At 50.7% G+C, this 17,511-nt stretch overlaps 1 protein-coding gene across 1 annotated transcript in view; it reads left to right on the forward strand.

The window, feature by feature from the left end:
• The window catches only part of Lrp5 (LDL receptor related protein 5), a 109,112-nt gene that overhangs the window by 17,521 nt on the left and 74,080 nt on the right, over positions 1-17,511 (forward strand). Inside the window, exon 2 of the mRNA XM_052194141.1 lies at positions 14,164-14,560. Coding sequence (XP_052050101.1) covers positions 14,164-14,560 — 397 coding nt within the window. The remainder of the gene's footprint in view (positions 1-14,163; positions 14,561-17,511) is intronic.

A 17,511-nucleotide genomic window follows, 5' to 3' on the forward strand; every position in this document is an offset into this window, starting at 1 on the left:
GGTCCTCTGCAAGTACAGTCAGTGCTCTTAACCGCTGAACCATTGCTCCAGCCCCTTTCCTGTGGTATTTAGAATGTTGGAGTTTAATGAGAAACATGTTGGGCCTGGAGAGATGGCTCAGCGGTTAAGAGCACTGACTGCTCTTCTGAAGGTCCTGAGTTCAATTCCCAGCAACCACATGGTGGCTCACAACCATCTGTAGTGAGATCTGATGCCCTCTTCTGGAGTGTCTGAAGATAGCTACAGTGTACTTACATATAATAAATAAATAAATAAATCTTTTCTTAAAAAAATGTGATAAGCATGTTTCCCTTTCTGCTTGTACCCTCTAGCATTTCCCTGTGCCTGAGTTCTGGCCTTACCTCACTCTCCCTGTTCCTGCTCTGAGGAAACAGATCTGTTGTCCTGCTGGTTAGCCCAGAGAGCTTTGGGGTGGCATTAAAACTGGGTATTGTAGTAGGGCGGTGGTGGCGCACGCCTGTAATCCCAGCACTCTGGGAGGCAGAGGCAGGCGGATTTCTGAGTTCAAGGCCAGCCTGGTCTACAGAGTGAGTTCCAGGACAGCCAGGGCTACACAGAGAAATCCTGTCTCGAAAAAACCAAACCAACCAACCAAACAAAACCAAAAAACTGGGTATTGTACAATGGAGCATGGTGGCACGGGTATAATCCCAGCATTCAGGCACCAGAAACTGGGTGATCAGAAATCTAAGCTTATCCTCAGTTACATAGTACGTTCGAGGCCAGCCTGGGATACATGGGACCTTGCCTTAAAAGGGGGGAAAAGCAGTCACAAGCCTGGCATTGGAGCTGGAGACAAGGCTCAGCTGACTGGTGTGGTCTCTGCCGTGGTCCCAGCACTGCGCTACCTTTGTCCGTGTGGCTGAAGTAGACAGAACAGCTGGGAGGGTTTGGACCTTCTTAGTTGTCCTGCACTGCCAGAAGACTGGAGAGCAGCAGGTAGATGGACGGACAGACAGCAAGCCTGCTCAGTGAGAACCGAGGGAAGGTAGCGTCCAGACCATGGTCACTTCAACCTCCAGGACATTGATAGGGAAAACCTTTCCTTCTCACTGAGTAGAGCCCGCAGGCGGAGGCCTCTGGGTGCTTCCTCCCTTTCTTCCTGAACGCCCAGTTGCAGGAGCTTTTGGTTGGTCCTGTGGAAGATGTCTGTCTCCTATGTGCAGACCCTCCGGTACCCATCAAGCCCGGGTAGTGACCGTGAGGAGGTGACACATGGGACCTGTGGTTTCTGTTGCTGTGATGAAACACCCTGACCAAAAGCAAGTTGGGGAGAAAAGGGTTTATTTGGCTTGCACTTCCACGTTGCTGTTCATCACCAAAGGAAGTCAGGGCAGGAACCTGGAAGCAGGAGCTGATGCAGAGGCCGTGGCTGGGTGCCACTTACTGGCTCGGTTCCCATGGCTTGCTCAGGACGACCAGCCTATGGGCTCCCCAGTGGGATGCCCCTCCCCCATCAATCACTAATTAAGGAAATACCCTAGCTAGGTGGTAGTGGCTCCTGCCTTTAACCCCAGCACTCAGGAGGCATAGGCAGGGGGAACTCTGTGAGTTTGAGGCCAGCCTGGTCTACAGAATAAGTTCCAGAAGAGCCAGGCCTCACAAAGAACCTCTGTCTTGAAAAGGCTCTGACTGACTAACTGAATTAATTATAAAAAGAAAGAAAAGAAATGCCCTCTGGCTGGATCTTATGGAGGCATCTTCTCAACGGAGGTTCCCTCCTTTCAGAGAATTCTAGCTTGGGTCAAGCTGACATGAGACCAAGCAGCACAGGGCCTTCACCTATATTGTTGTGTGGTCCCCCATCTGCTGTAGTCACAGCTCTGCTGAGGAGAACATGGATCCTGCCTAGTGCTATGTAGGGAGCAGGCTAGGCTGGAGGCCTGACCCAGACACTCAGGGCTTCTTCCCTTCACTGCCTGGCTGTGCTCTGCTGTCTGCTCCTGCCCTGCATGGCAGGTGGGCCCCACGCAAGCAGGTGGAGAGGCCTGTCTTCTGGACTTCCTGTGTGGTGGGGAAGATGAGGAACAGTGCCTAACGATTGGATGTTGTTCACACATCTTTTGCAAAGGAGTCTGGGCTCTGAGCACAATATACCATTTTTTTTAAGGTTTATTTTTATATGTGGGAGTGTTTTGACTGCATACATGGCTGGGCATGGCCAGATCCTTGGATATGGAGTCACATAATTGTGAGCAAGTCATGTGGATGCTGGGAATGGAACTCCGGTCCTCTGGAAGAGCAGCTGGTGCTCTTAACCCCTGAGCTGTCTCTCCAGCAAGCACCCCCCCCCCCCTTTTTTTGAGACAGGGTCTTTTACTAGTCCACCGAGACTGTCTTTCTTGACTTGAGAACCTGCAGCTTCAGCTGCTGCAGTGCTGGGGTTGGAGGCTTGACTTCCACACCTAGTTCTCTAGTGAATCGACCTGAGTGTTGTGGGAAGACATCTCCTCCCCCACCAGGCACCTGAGTCCCTTGGGCTGACTTGCCCCAGGTGGTGCTTTGCAAGGTTCTTTGCCTTTATTAGGCCTCAGTCTTCTCATCTGTGGCACAGGTGACTGCAAATCCACCTCCTATGGGGACTAAGTACTATCTGGCAGACAGCAGGTCAGGCAGGCATGGGATCTGTGGGGTCACCAGGAACTGACCGAACAGCCAGACTAGAGTGTCTCTCTGGATTTCTTCAGTAGGGAATTTGGGTTATCCTTGGGTCACTTGCAGGGACCATGTGTCCTGGTGTCCATAGCAGGCACATAGTGCCACACATAGTGGGAAGGGCTCCTGGGCTCGCCCTTCTGCATCCTCACCAACTTCTGGACCTGCTGCCCAGTAAGGCTCCAAGACAGCCAGGGCCAAATTCACAAACAATTCTCCAAGCTTGTCTGTGCCCTGATAAGCTTGGTTGAGGTCAGAAGGCCAGGGCCTCGAATGTCATCTCTACGTCCCCAGAGGTGGTTTGTGCCTTTCCCTTCATTGTTTTCGCCTGTCCATTTGGCCACATGGTGGACAGAGTTGTCACTGGATCCTGAGTTGGTGCCTGTCACCATTTTTTTGGGCGGTGGCCCCTGTGCCTTGGCACCTGGGTTCCCACTTTTCTCCAGGAGCTGTGGCTTGTTTGAAAGCAGAAGCTTGCAAGTTTGGCTCAATAAACAGAATTTGGAGAGCGATGATAAATTTGGCGGGTTTTCTGACTCCTTTCTGCAGCACTTAAAGGAAACAGGCGCTGGTACAAAGGTAGGCTTGTTTCTGAAATCGCTTCTCCAGTTTCCTCTCCGAGGACAGAACAATGTGATCTTTGTGGCCACACGGGAACCACTTCCCTCTCTGGCCCGCAGGGGAGGGCCTGGGCCATCCCACCTTCTCCCACCTCCGTGGAAATGCGTCAGTGCCAAGCCGGCTAGCTGGCAGGTCTGACTGACTGTTGCGGAGTTGGCGGTAGTTTTCAGGGTGTGGCACAGAGGCTCCACAGCCCGACTGCCGCTCTGGTCCTGGGTCCCTGAGTTCATCCATGCTGAATTCTTAATCTACATCACTCTTGGGGACACTAGGACTCTGATCTCTCTTCCTTACTTTGAGTGTCAGTGGCTCTTTCCTGGTGCTGGCGACAGAACCCAGGATTTCCTATTTGCTGAACAAGCAATGCAGTTCTAAGCCATTACGTCTGGTGCTGGTCCTCAGCTAAAGTGGAGCCCAGGCTCAGGTCACCCTGCAGATGCACTGGAAGGTGGCCGGCATCCACAGAGTCCACGCAGCCCACTGAGCTGGTTGGTCCCAGCACTGGTTTGATACTTAGATACTGGTCTGATCAGAACAATTTCTGGGTGTGTGTGCTTCTTATACTAGGTGTGGTTAGTGAAGATTTCCTTTGTAAATAAATGCATCCTCCTTTGGAACACCCAGAAAACAACAGATTCAACAGCCCAGGCTCGTGACGGGCCACTGCCTTGCGATGGAGCCACCATGTTCCCAGGAGGAGAGCCGGGAAACTGAAGCCCGAGGAAGCCTATTTGAATTGTAAATGGTTTGGTTGAAATTGCTTTAAGGGTCTGGGTATGGTGGCTTATGTCTGTACAGTTTGTGGCCATCCTAGATACATACAAGATACCAGTCTGAATGGTTCCCTGAACTGGGAAAGGGGAAAGCATTTGGAATGTAAACAAAGAATATAGAAAATATTTTATTTTATTTTTCATTTTATTTTATTTATTTATTTATTTTTGAGACAGGGTTTCTCTGTATAGCCCTGGCTGTCCTGGAACTCACTCTGTAGACCAGGCTGGCCTCAAACTCCTGCCTCTGCCTCCCAGAGTGCTGGGATTACAGGTGTGCACCACCACCACCACCTGGCTGAATATAGAAACAAAAAAAAAAGATACCAGTCTGAAAAAACCAACATGGGGGCTGGAAGGAGGGCTCAATGGTTAAGGTTAGGTTCGATTCCCAGTGCCCACACAGCAGTTCACAATGCTCTCTAGCTCTGGGTCCTGAGGGCCCAACACCCTCTCCTGGCCATTGCACACTGACATGCATGTAGTCTAAACACCTGTGCGTGTTCCCTCTCCCCTCTCCCCTCTCCCTTCTCCCCTCTCTCCTCTCTCCTCTCCCCTCTCCCCTCTCTCCTTTCCCCTCTACCCTTTCCCCTGTCTTCCCTCTCCCTCTTCCTTCTCCCTCTCTCCAAATCCACACAAGCAAAATTGCCAAAGGAGCCCCTGGGTTCTGTTCCTTGGTGGCTGAACATGTTTAACACATGTGAAACAGACCTGGAGACAGGCTGCAAGGTCACAGTTGTCCTCTTGGGGAGTTATCTGATGGACTGCTCTTCTATATAATATACATGAACCTGAGTGGCTGTTCTATACCTGGTAGAACAAGCTGTGAGACCTTGGGACAAAGTTGCCACTGACCCACAAAGGGCTTGCCTCTGTCAGAGTGTCCTAGCACTCAGTCCCCAGGGGCTCTGAGTGCATCTCCATCTTGGGATTGCTGTCCTCCTCTTTGCCGTGGTCGTGGGCCACTTCCGGGAGCCTGGCAGGCTGGGAGCCATGGGACCAAGATGGTGTGTAATCAGAATGCTATATTTTGTCGAAAATAAGAATGTTAGTAATGGGCTGGTTTCTGGCAAGTCAAACTGGGACTCTGAAATACATATTTTTCTCTACTCTGTCCTAAACCTTCTAATTAGTGAAAACTCACATTCGCAGACATAAATCAATGTCACGATTTGTCCTGGGTATCCCTGAGCTGGTAACATTATGTGGTTGCTAAATTGGGGCCTTTGGGAGTGTGCACATGCTTGTGTGTGCATGCACATGTGCACGTGTGTGTCAGAGGGTGAAGGTTCAGGAGAAGTCCTGGAATCTGTCCTTTGGGCCACCTAGCACCCCTACACGAGTAGACTGTTACAGTTCTTAAGTGCGGATGTCACCAAGTTAAACTGATTAACAGGGGAAATGACTTTCGTGGTAAAGGACTTCCTTTCTGGAAGCCTCTACTGGAGAGTGTCCGTAGCTGGGTCCAGCACTCTGCAGAGGCTGTTGGCCTGGTGCCACCTGCTAGACAGTTCCCTTTCTAGTTGAGGCCTTAGTCACGTGAAGATGAGTCAGCTTTGGTGGGTTCCATGGGTTCCTGGGGTTAGGTATGGGGTCTACTCAGCTGGGATCATGCTGGTTCAACATTGGGCTGTGGGGTGTGAAGAAATGTCCCAGAGCACCCCTGGTCATTTGTCATCTATACTGGGGGAATTGCCAGCAGTCCTATGGTGGCCAGATAAGACAGTCACTGGCCTAGCAGCCCATAGGTTGTGAGCAGAGTGCCGTGGTGGGCGTAGGTAAGCCTGTTGCTGGTACACGGCAGGGTTTTGGTTTGGGAAAGGAGCAGGAGGTGGGCTGGCCTCTGGCAGAGGAGCAAGCCGGACTGGGCATCTCCCCGATCCTGGACTCCACGTGCCTCTGCCCAGCCTCTCCTGGCTCTTCTCACTCTATTTTATTTCTGACTCCAGGCCAGTACTTTCCAAAATGTGTTTGCTGGTTCAAAACCAAAAAAATAGGACAAAGAATGTCAGTTGAGTATTTGCCTAATGTGCATGAAGCCCTGGGGTTGATTCCCCAGCATTGCATAAGCCAGACACGGTGGAAAGTGTGTCTAGGATTGGGCCCTGGGCCTACCTCCTGTGGACACAGCATGACCTTGGTGAGCTGCCTGGCGATAGACTGTGGGTGCTCGCCTGTGGAAGGGAACTCTTTCCTCCTGTGGCTGTGCTGGCCTCAGGTGGTAGCCAGCCTACAGTGCTGGTTCTTCTGTGGGGGTTGGTCTAAGGACCCGATGTTGGGTGGCTGGCTTCAGTTGAGAGCAGGTAACTGGGACTTCCACCCATGCAACCTGATGGTCACCCCTGGAGATGTCCTTGGTAGGAGTGACCCTCTGTGTGTCCAAGTGTGTGGGAATGAGGATTATGTAGTTGTGAAAGGGGCCCAGACCACTGTAAGATCCCTCAGAGACTTGCCAGTCAAACTCTCGACAGCTACCTTGGCAGGCCTGCAGGGAGCCTTTTTCTGGTCCCGATTCTGGCTTGTCTTAGGACATTCAAGGGTGGGTGAGTATTGTCCTAGGCCAGCTCCTTTGTGCAACAGAGCCCATGTTTTGTGACAAGCATGGGTATAAGGACAATTGCCTCCTGTCCTCAGTGAAGGCCACACACACAATACCTGCTCCAGATCCTTGGTGGCCTCATGTCAGGCACAGCCTTTCCTCTGCTGTGGCACAGCCGAGATGCTCTAGCCTATGCCATTCTCTGTCCTGCACTCATGTCCAACCCGATAGCCTTGTCCTCTCCCCTTAAACTTTTCTTTATGTATTTTATGTGTATTGAGTGTTTTGTCTGCATGTATGTCTCTGTACCATGTGTACCATGCACGCCTGGTGTCCATGGAGGCCAGAAGGAGGGTGTCAGATCCCTGAGGTTAGAGTCACAGACGGTTGTAAGTCACTGGGTGGGTGTTAGGAATTGAACCTGGTCCTCTGAAAGAATAGCCAATGCTCTTATCTGCTAGGCAATCTCTTTAAAACGACACTTACTATTATTGTGTGTATGTGTGTGGCACAACACATGTGTAGAAGCAAGAGGACAATGTTGTGGAGTCAGGTCTCTCCTATCTTATGCAAGTGATTTCTTATTTCCTGTTCCACCCCCAAACCTGCCCCCTATACATTTCCTGCTTCCCTGCTTCCCTGACCTTTGAAATGTGGTTCCTGCCCGGGAAGCTTGCCTAAACCTCAGAGTTAATGAAGGCTTCCTCTGTGCTGTGAGTGTGTGTGCGCATGAGTGCTCTTGTCTGCATGTGCACCGGCATGCTTTTGAATGTATGCATTTGGATATGCTCATGAGTCCCATGTATGAATATAAGAATATGTAAGGGGCTGGAGGTATTAAGAGGCAGCAGAAATGGATGTACCTGTGCATAGAGGCAGAGGGCAAGCTGTAGCCTTCAGTGGGAGTGTCTGGATGCAGAGGTGGCTGTGGGGTGTTCTCTACTGGAACAGAGAGAGGGTATGAGGACTTGGTGTGAAGAGTTGACCTTGTTCTGTGGCCAGAGACCTGCCTGCACAGACCTGATGTAATTCTGTAAGTGTGGCCAGCTCACCGTTCTGGCCAGTCCAAGGTAGGGTTTGTGATATTCTGGAAGCTTCTTCACACTGCCTCACTAATGCAGGGGCCACTGCACACGTGTTCTGTGTGCCCCGAGGATTCCCTGTTACAATAAGAGCGTTCAGAATCCCACCGGCCTCTGGTATGGGAGATGTATGCCGTCCTTCTGAACGTGTTGTGCTCACATTTCTGGATGTGCAGCATGGCTGTGGCTGTTTTGGTTTTGACACAAATGACGGTCTTGGCCAGCTGTGGTTTGTGCCCTGCTGGGCTTGTCAGCTCTGCGAGAGGTGAGTGTGGCTGCACTGGGGAAGGTGCGGATGACAGCGTGTGAGAAGACAGGGTTCCCCCAGGCCTCTAACCATGGAGCCCTGAGCCAGGTGTCAAGGACTATGGAGGGAGAAGGGCTAATGGCCCAGAGATGGCCTGAGAGAATATGCTGGGGACTGGGACTGTTCTGGGAGGTATGGAATGGGGGCTGTGGGCAAGATGAAGAGGTTTTGTGGCTCAGTGGGTCCAGAGGCCTGTGGGTGGGTGGATGGATGGATGGATGGATGGATGGATGGATGGATGGAGAGGTGGATAGATGGATGGATGGATGGATGGATGGATGGATGGATAGATGGATGGAGAGGTGGATAGATGGGTAGGGAGGGCTATAGGTAACTCAGGAGGAGGTGGGGATGAGAGCCATCTCTCTCATGCTTGCTGAATTTCCATTAAAGGTGGGTGTGTGGCAGGGTAGGAGGGATTACAAGAGACCTAAGGTTTTATTCCTTGTAAGTATTGAACTGTTCATTTCCATCAACACATTAGATTGTCTCTGAGAGCAGCCTTAGCTGGGACAGAGTCCCTGTGAAGATGTGAGATTTTGTGACTGAGGACATGGTTGGGTTTGAGTGGCCCTGCCACTGGCTAAGAGACAAGTGTGGTGGTCCATCTCCTGCTGTGTGCTGGGTCCCAGGGGCAAAATACAGAGGTGGGGAAGGCCTGGGGCTTTGGGGGAACTGTGGATTAGTGAGCGTTGGCTCTTCCTTTTATTTATTTTATTTATTTTTTAATTTTTTAATTTTTTTGGTTTTTTAGAGACAGCATTTCCCTGTGTAGTCCTGGCTGTCCTGGAACTCACTCTGTAGACCAGGCTGGCCTTGAACTCAGAAATCTGCCTGCCTCTGCCTACCAAGTGCTGGGATTAAAGGTGTGTGCCACTACCACCCCTGGCTCTTCCCTTTATTTTAATTAGTTAATTATTTTGTTGTTGTTGGACACAGAATCTCTTTACATAGCCTGGGCCGTCCTGGAACTATACAGAGTAGGCTGGCCTTGAACTCCCAAAGATCTGGCCTGCCTCTGCCTCCCCAGAGCTGGGATTAAAGGCCTGATGGCACTTGGTTTTACTTGACTAGGGATGTTGTCAGTGGCACAGCTATGAGCGTTCTCTGAGCTTCAAGGTGTTTTACCTTTGTTCTTGGCGACGGGAGAAGAGGAGCCAGGCCTCATCCTCTTGAGCTTCCTTTTTGGTCCCCACCATTTTCCTGAAGATGCCTCTGAGAAAAGCATAGAGCTCTGGGGCTTGTGCAACACAGCCTGCTGCCCTGGCTCGCCGTCTAGTTCATAGCTCACTGTGACATCCTGGGACTTTTGTAGACTGTCACTGGTCTGCTGGTACTATTAAAAAAAATCTGGGCTGGAGGGGTGGCTCAGCAGCAGTCAGGTGCCAATGCTTTTTCAGAGGACCAGAATTTTAGTTCTTAGCATCCATAGCAGGCAGCTCACAACTGCTTGTGACCCCAGCTCCAGATCTGATGCCCTTTTCTAGCCTCTGAGATCAACTATATACCTGAACACACACACACACACACACACACACACGCACACACACACGCACACACACACGCACGCACACGCACATGCACACGCACACATGTTCAGATTTCAACCATGTAATATATTTTATAAAATACATATGATTATGTCTGGGAAATAATGTATTGGACACACAGACAAATACAGAAAGATATGAGAGAGAACTGAGCTACTCGTCTGTGGATAGAAAGGCAAGCCTCTGCAGGTGCTTTCTCTAATCTCACCTGCGGTTTCGGTGTGCTTCCCAGCAGCTTTTTACGTGGTTGTTGGGATTTGGATTCAGGTGCCCATGCTTCTGTGACAAGCCCCCTCTGTTTTTAAGGACATAGTTTAGTGGCAATAAAAATATTCACATAGGGCTGGAGAGATGGCTCAGCGGTTAAGAACATGCACTGTTCTTCCAAAGGTCTTGAGTTCAAATCCCAGCAACCACATGGTGGCTCACAACCATCTGTAATGAGCTCTGACCCCCTCATCTGGTGTGTCTGAAGGCAGCTATAGTGTACTTACATATAATAAAATAAATAAATCTAAAAAAAAAATATTCACATAGCTGGGCGGTGGTGGCACACTCTTGTAATCCCAGCACTTTGGGAGGCAGAGGCAGGCAGATTTCTGAGTTTGAGGCCAGCCTGGTCTACAGAGTGAGTTCCAGGACAGCCAGGGCTACACAGAGAAACCCTGTCTCGAAAAAAAAACAACCCCCCCCCAAAACAAAACAAAAAAACCCCAAAAGAATATTCACATAGCAGTACAAGCATATGAGCCCAGCCCTGAGGCAGGAGGATCCTGAGTTTGATGTTGAAGAGATGGTTCAACAGTTGAAAACACTAGGTTGCTCTTGCAGAGGGCTTAGGTTTAGTTTCTAGCACTTGCATTGCCGAGCACAACTATCTGCAACTCTGGTTCCAGGGGACCTAATGCTCTCTTCTGGCCTCCATGTGGTACTGCACACACACAGTGCACATAAGCTCACACAGAATAATAAATAAGAAAGCACATATAAATGAAGTACATGAATAAAAAGCTGTACTCCTGTAATCCCAGGGAGGTCGAGACAGGAGGACCCTGGGACTCACCAGCCAACTGGGACTAGTCTGGGCAACTCAGTGAGTGCCAGGGTTCCAGAGACCCTGTCTCAAAAAGCAGTGACTGGGGAAGACACTGATACCAATCTCTGGCCTCCAACACACACACACACACACACACACACACACACACACACACACACACACACTGTATCCATATGCATTAAAAACAAAGCATCTCAGTTGAGTTCTCTGGGGCAGTGGGAAGCTCTGGCTGGGCAGCATCGAGTGGGTGGCAGATGGAAGAAGAAGGGGAGTGGGGCTCGAATGGGGAGTCCTGAGTCCATGTGGAGTTCTGGTCCTGTGGATACAAGGATGTGTAGAAGTGATCCTGTGAGTGTCCCAAGCGGGTAGCGATCCGCTGTTCAGGAGCTGAGGAGGCTGAGGTGTGTCCTCTTGGTTGAAATCATGGCTTTGAGATGCATAGCTGCAGCTTGATGTCTGTCTGGGGTGTGATCCCCGTCTCCTGTGTTGTCTTCCTTCTTTGAGACCCCAACTACTTTCCAGAAAGTGTGCACAGTACACCCATACCTGGCGCCACCTCCTTGAACCCCTGGCTTAGGTGCTGTGTGTCCGTGTGAACTAAGCATATGTGTGTGTGTGTGTGTGTGTGTGTGTGTGTGTGTGCGCGCGCGCGCGTGCGCTCTAAGTTGGTAGCTTTTTGTATGTGAGCCCTTGTTCTTTCTGGCTTGGCCTTTCCCGTTGGGTAGAGAGACTCCCCTCCCCACCCCCACATACCATGTGTGCACAGGCTCCTACACCCTCCTCAAGCACTCAGAGGCCCAATGTAACAGTTTGTGATTATAAATAAGGCATGGATCAAGATTGCTCCTTATTTTGGGGTCTCTGCAAAGGGTTGAATTACCTGGAATTGGGCCTTGTTTGGGGTAACCACGTAAACAGTGTAAAACATGGGCTATTGGAGTGGAAGGCAAACCATCTGTTATGAATTCTATATATAAATATTGGATATACTTACATGGGTTAAAATGGGATTGTTGGCACTGGGGTTTTCAGAGTCTCAATTCTGCTGTGGCAGGGACAATAAACTAACCACAGGGCCTGGTGGCCAAGGCAGAAGGGGGCCTGAGCTGGTGTTTCTCTCTGACACGGCTTTGATGGGGTCCTGGGAGTGATTGCTGTGTACCCATCAGGGATAATTCTGAGCTATTGTCTCCCCTCCCTGATTGTGGGTGCTAAACACCTCTGGGGATATGCGACTTCTATGTTCTTGCTTTGAAGGAGTAAATACAAAATTAAACTGATAGGGACATCAGGGTGGCCCACTCGAGCTGTCATATGTCATAGGGAATTTGGCATGTTCAGCTGAAACATTAACTCTTTGCTGTCATTGTTTTGAGACAAGGTAGTCCAGGTTGTTCTTGAACTTCTGATCCTTCGGCTTCTCAAGCCCATATCCTGGGCACGTGCCATCATGCCAGGTTAAAACATTAGTTCTAGGTCTGTGTGTGAAGAAATGGGCTCAGCAGAGTGGTAACAGTTCTTGCTCTGGATCTCCCAACTGGGGGCCAGGCCAGAGTGAAAACCCAGGACCCCAAGTTTAATGGAGCTGATGCTAGCCTGGGGAGTACTCACCACTAGCAGCTTCCAGAAAAGCAGCCTCATATATGTGACCTGAACCCCCTCATTCCACAGGGAGGATACTGCTGGCCCTGGGTCCTTGTGTGGAGCGTGCCCTGAGCCCACCCGAGCCCTCCCGAGAGGTCTGGATTCTTGCCTTGTCACATTCAGCCTCAGAGCGAATGCTTGCCTAGAGAGCCTCCCAGCAGCAGACGTGGAACTCAGGGTTAATGTTCAAAAATACATATTTGCCAATCTTGAGGCAGAGACTCTTCTAGATGCCCAAACCCTTATTAGTCCTTGTTCCCAGTTAGTGCTCGGTGCCAGAGACATGGATTCATAGTGGTGTGGGGTGTGTACACACACATACACACATGTGCAGTTATATATTTGTGTAGAGACCATAGCTCAACACTGGAAATCATTCCTCAGGAGTCATCATCTTGTTTTTAAGATGTTATTAAGTTACATGCTCATGTGTCTGCCTTTTTGTGGGTACGCGTGTGTCAGTACAGGGACCAGAGGTGCTGTGTCCCCTGGAGCTGGAGCTACGGACCATCGGGAGTCACTGTGTGGATGCTAGGAACTGCACTGGGTCCTCTCCGGGAGTAGCATATGCTCTTAACCACTAAGCCATGTATTTTGTGGTCCTTAATATAATATATAGGAATTGTCCAAATGCTTTGTCCCAGTGTCATTGTTGTCTCTTAGAGGATTTTCCATGATCTTTTCCTACTGATCGCTTAAGGGGCCCAGGTGTGGCACAGGCTGGGCCACAGGGCTTAACCCCTAACACTACCCTTGGTGTGACTTGGGACAAGTCTGGAGAATGTGTGTGCAGCCAGGACCCCTACTCTGCCAGGGGCTGTGCATTGAGAGGTGTTGGGCACATGGGCGAGTCACCTGGTCGGGGGAACCCATGGGACCAGCATCCTTGCTAATGCTGTGTGTTTCTGCCCTGGGGACTTTGCCCGGGCCCTGACCACCTTATGCAGCCTTCTCCTGCCCTGTTCCCCACTCCTATCCTGTCCCCCACTGTTTGGTCCATTCACAGCATTAATCTGACAGACATCACTCCAAACTCTTGGACTTTGCCCAGCTTCTCTTTCCCCTCTGGAAGAGGAACCCTGGAGGCCCTGGTGCAAGCAGCCCCTGATTGCCGGCCTATGAAGGAAGACATCTTGGCTTCACTACTATGGATCTTTTTCTTACACTCCCAAGTCTCTCCAGAATATTCTTTTCCTCCTCCTCTGAGCTTTCCTTTGGGGCTTCTGCCTTTGGAAAGGAGGGGCTCGTGGAGCTTTGGGGTGATACAGGGCCATGTTATCTAGGGTTCTCCAGGCAGGGGAGGAGAGGAGAAGTGGCCTGCCCAGGTGAGGGTGGGGAGCCACCCACATTCTGGCCTGCTTCCCTCTGGGCCCCTGGGTCTACTGCCAGGCCTCTTAGAGGGAAAGCTGGCTTCCCAGGAGTGTGCTGTGGGTTCCCCTTAAAACTTAGGGATTAAGTGTGTGGTTTCTTTCCTCAGTGGTTCAGAATTGGGAGCACTGCCGCACCAACTCCTAGTGAGGGTTGGAGGAAAAAAACTCCTAGGTTACAAATCCACTCCCAGCCTCCCTGCCCCTGCCCCCTCCCCTCCCATGTGCCTTTGAAGAGAACACCTGAACTCCTGAGAGCAAGTTGAGGTGAGGAAGTGGTCTTTCCAGTTTGGGGGAGCAGTAGAGCCAGAGCTTGGGGATTTGGGGAACGTTCCTGCCTCTCTCTATACTGGCCTGTAGTTGTCCTAAGGGAGCCTTTGGACAACTGGAAGGAAGGGGTCTTAGGAGCAGGGGACCAGATGGAGGGTGTTGGACCTGGGGAGGTGGGTTTCAGAGGTAGCCAGGCATGATTCTCTTTCCCGTTGTCCCTGGGACCTGGTTCCTCTCCTGCTCAGCTGGCCATCCTGACCCTTTGCTCCGCCCACAGCCTCACCGCTCCTGTTGTTTGCCAACCGCCGGGATGTGCGGCTAGTGGATGCCGGGGGAGTGAAGCTGGAGTCCACCATTGTGGCCAGCGGCCTGGAGGATGCAGCTGCGGTAGATTTCCAGTTCTCCAAGGGTGCTGTGTACTGGACAGACGTGAGCGAGGAGGCCATCAAACAGACCTACCTGAACCAGACTGGAGCTGCTGCACAGAGCACTGTCATCTCTGGCCTTGTGTCACCTGATGGCCTGGCCTGTGACTGGGTTGGCAAGAAGCTGTACTGGACAGACTCAGAGACCAACCGCATCGAGGTGGCCAACCTCAATGGCACGTCCCGCAAGGTTCTCTTCTGGCAAGACCTGGACCAGCCACGGGCCATTGCCCTGGACCCTGCACACGGGTAAACCTCTGTTGTTCTCTTGCTCCTGTGGATGGGTGTGGGGAGCAGGATTTCTAATGTAGAGCACACGTGGCAGGCCGATGAGATGTCCTGGGGAGCAACCCTTGCTAGGAATCACCTTCCTTCCAGATCCTGAACTGTAAAACATGTCATGTTTAGCCAGGGATGGTGGCTCACACCTATAATCCTAGCATTCTGGAGGCTGAGGCAGGAGTGTTGCCACAAGTTTCAGGCCAACCTGAGCTATAAAGATTGTCTTAAAAATACACAGGAACTGGGGGGATGCCTCCATTGGTGAAGTACTTGCCAAGTAACCTTGAGGATTTGACTTCCATTCATGAAAATAGTTAGATGTGGTGGCATGTGTCTGTAATCCCAGCAGGGTGGAGTTAGAGACATGGGGCTATGAGGCTTGCTGGCTGCCTGCAGTCAGATTGCCCAGCCCCTGGTCCCAGTGAGAGACAATATGTCTTAGTATTTATATTGCTGTCTTGAAAACTCCATGACCAAGAACAACTTGGGGATGAAACAGTGTACTTGATCTTACGATACTCAGTCATGCCCTGTCTCTGAGTAAAGTCAGGGCAGGACCTCACGCAGGAACCCGGAGTCAAGAACTACCCTGCTGAATGGCTTCTTCTCCATTGGTTGGTCAGCTCATTCTCTTACAGCACCCAGGACCACGAGCCCAGGCACGGCACTGCCCACATTGACCTGTACCCTCCCCCATCAATTATCAACCAGGAAGATGTTTCACAGGCTTGCTGAGAGGCCAGGTCAAACTGACTGCAGCTTAGCTAAGCAGTACATTGTGTCTCAAAAAAAAAGGGGGGGGGGGTGGATGAGGAGTCATGCTTGAATTTGAGGCTTAACATCTTTCTGCACGAGAACAGGTGACCCAGGGAAGTTCAGGGGCCTCCCTCCTGTTGGCTGAGGTGGGTCCGTGTCTGGATGTAGCACCTGCTTTGTGTATTCTGGAAGTCACCTGCCCATTGGTGTGGCCAAACTCGCTCTGACCCTGCAAAACTCAGGTCAGCAACGAAGGCCACTTTGAGAGGGACCAACAGCCAAACCATGACTGTTCTCCAACCACAGCCTAGGGGCAGTGCTGGCTTCAGTGTCAGGACACACTCTAGAGTTTTCTAGATGGACAGTGTCTTCCTTCACTCCTTGTCATTCCTCCATCCCTCTTTCCTCAGGGTTGACCCTGGGTGGGGTGCACAGACCCTTACCTGAACTGCCCTTGTGTGGCCATGACCCTGAGGCTCTGTGCTGGCTCAGGTGTGAGAACAATCAGACAGACTCACGGACTGATGTCTTAGGCACATCCTGGTTTTGTTTTTTTGCTAAGTGTTGTACTCACTTGATATTTTAGCCTTTGAATTAGTTAATTGATTGACTTTACATCCTGACTGCAGTTTCCCCTCCCTCCTTTCCTCCCAGTCCTTCCCCCCAACATTTTAGCATTTTTAATGTCCCCAGCGCTTCTGAGAAATGCCAGCCAGGCTCTCCCAGCTGAGGAAGCGCGATGCGGGCTGTGGCCCTTGCCTGCACGTTTGTGCTGTAGGTCTTGTAGGAGCAGCCAGTCCCGGTGTGGGTTAGGCTCCACTGCCGTTCCCACCGCTGGGGACCCTAAGCCCATCTTCTGGCTGTGTCTAGCAATGGGGTGCTGCCTGGGACCTGATGGTACCACCTCTTCTCAGTGAGCTACTCTGGCTGACTTTAGCTGCCCTGGCTGTGGACTGAACAGACGTGTGCTGGGAGAGCTGGTGTGGCCTGAGCCCATGCTTCTGGGCTTGGCTGGAGGGTTTACATGTGGTCTGGGAGGACTGCCACTGCTTGGTCCAGGGAGTTTGAGGAGCAGACCAGGTGGGGTATACTGTGTGGCTGAAGTCATCTGTTTGTCTCAGAGCTGGCCTTTGAGTATATAAGAACCAAAATATGTGGCTTCTGAAGCCACATATTTTGTGCAAAGGCCCAGGAAGTGGTATGTGTGTGTGTACACATGCTGCCTGGGTATATATGAGAGTATATATGAGAGACCTGTGTGCAAATGTTATATTGTGTGTGAATGTTTTATGTGAGGAGGTCTATGCACATGCACAAGTGTGTGCAGGGGTGATTGTGTACAAGTGTGACGTGAGTGTGTGCAGGAGAGTCTGTGTTCATGTGTGAATGTGCTTTGTATGTGAGAATGTATACACATTTGTGTGCACATTATTATACATAAGGATTATTGAGCTTGTGCACATAAATCTACGTGACTGTTACATATGTGCAAATATGTATAATTGTATATGTGTGCATGGGTGTGATAGAGCACCTGTGGGTGGGCACATGTGTTTGTAGAGAAGCACGTATTCTGGTGTGTGTGTTCAGTTCATACACACCAGAGCTAAGAGGGATTTTTTTGGGGGGGTGGTGGTCTGGTCTGACAGACTAGTAGCTGCCCCTGTAGGTCCTTCACTCTTTTTTTTTTTTTTTTTAAAGATTTATTTATTTATTATATGTAAGTACACTGTAGCTGTCTTCAGACACTCCAGAAGAGGTTTCAGAACTCATTACGGATGGTTGTGAGCCACCATGTGGTTGCTGGGATTTGAACTCAGGACCTTCGGGAGAGCAGTCAGTGCTCTTAACCGCTGAGCCATCTCTCCAGCCCTGGTCCTTCACTCTTTAGCTGTGTAGGTCTTCTTCCTAGGACTAACTGTTATCTGGTGAAGGATCTCAGACCTCAAATCCCCAGGGCAATAGTACCCTGACAGTCTTCCCAGGAGGTGTGGCCCATTATCTTAGGAGAGGCCCTGTGGCTAAGAGGGATTGGTCTATGTGAGAGTCTGATAAAATGGGCTCAGGACTAGTACCCTTTTTCTTTTTCTTTTTCTTTTTCTTTTTTTTTTTGGATTTGGTTTTTTCAAGACAGGGTTTCTCTGTGTAGCCCTGGCTGTCCT

The sequence above is a fragment of the Apodemus sylvaticus genome, chromosome 1 (genome assembly GCF_947179515.1).
Source record: "Apodemus sylvaticus chromosome 1, mApoSyl1.1, whole genome shotgun sequence".
In the NCBI taxonomy this organism is placed as follows: Eukaryota; Metazoa; Chordata; class Mammalia; order Rodentia; family Muridae; genus Apodemus; species Apodemus sylvaticus.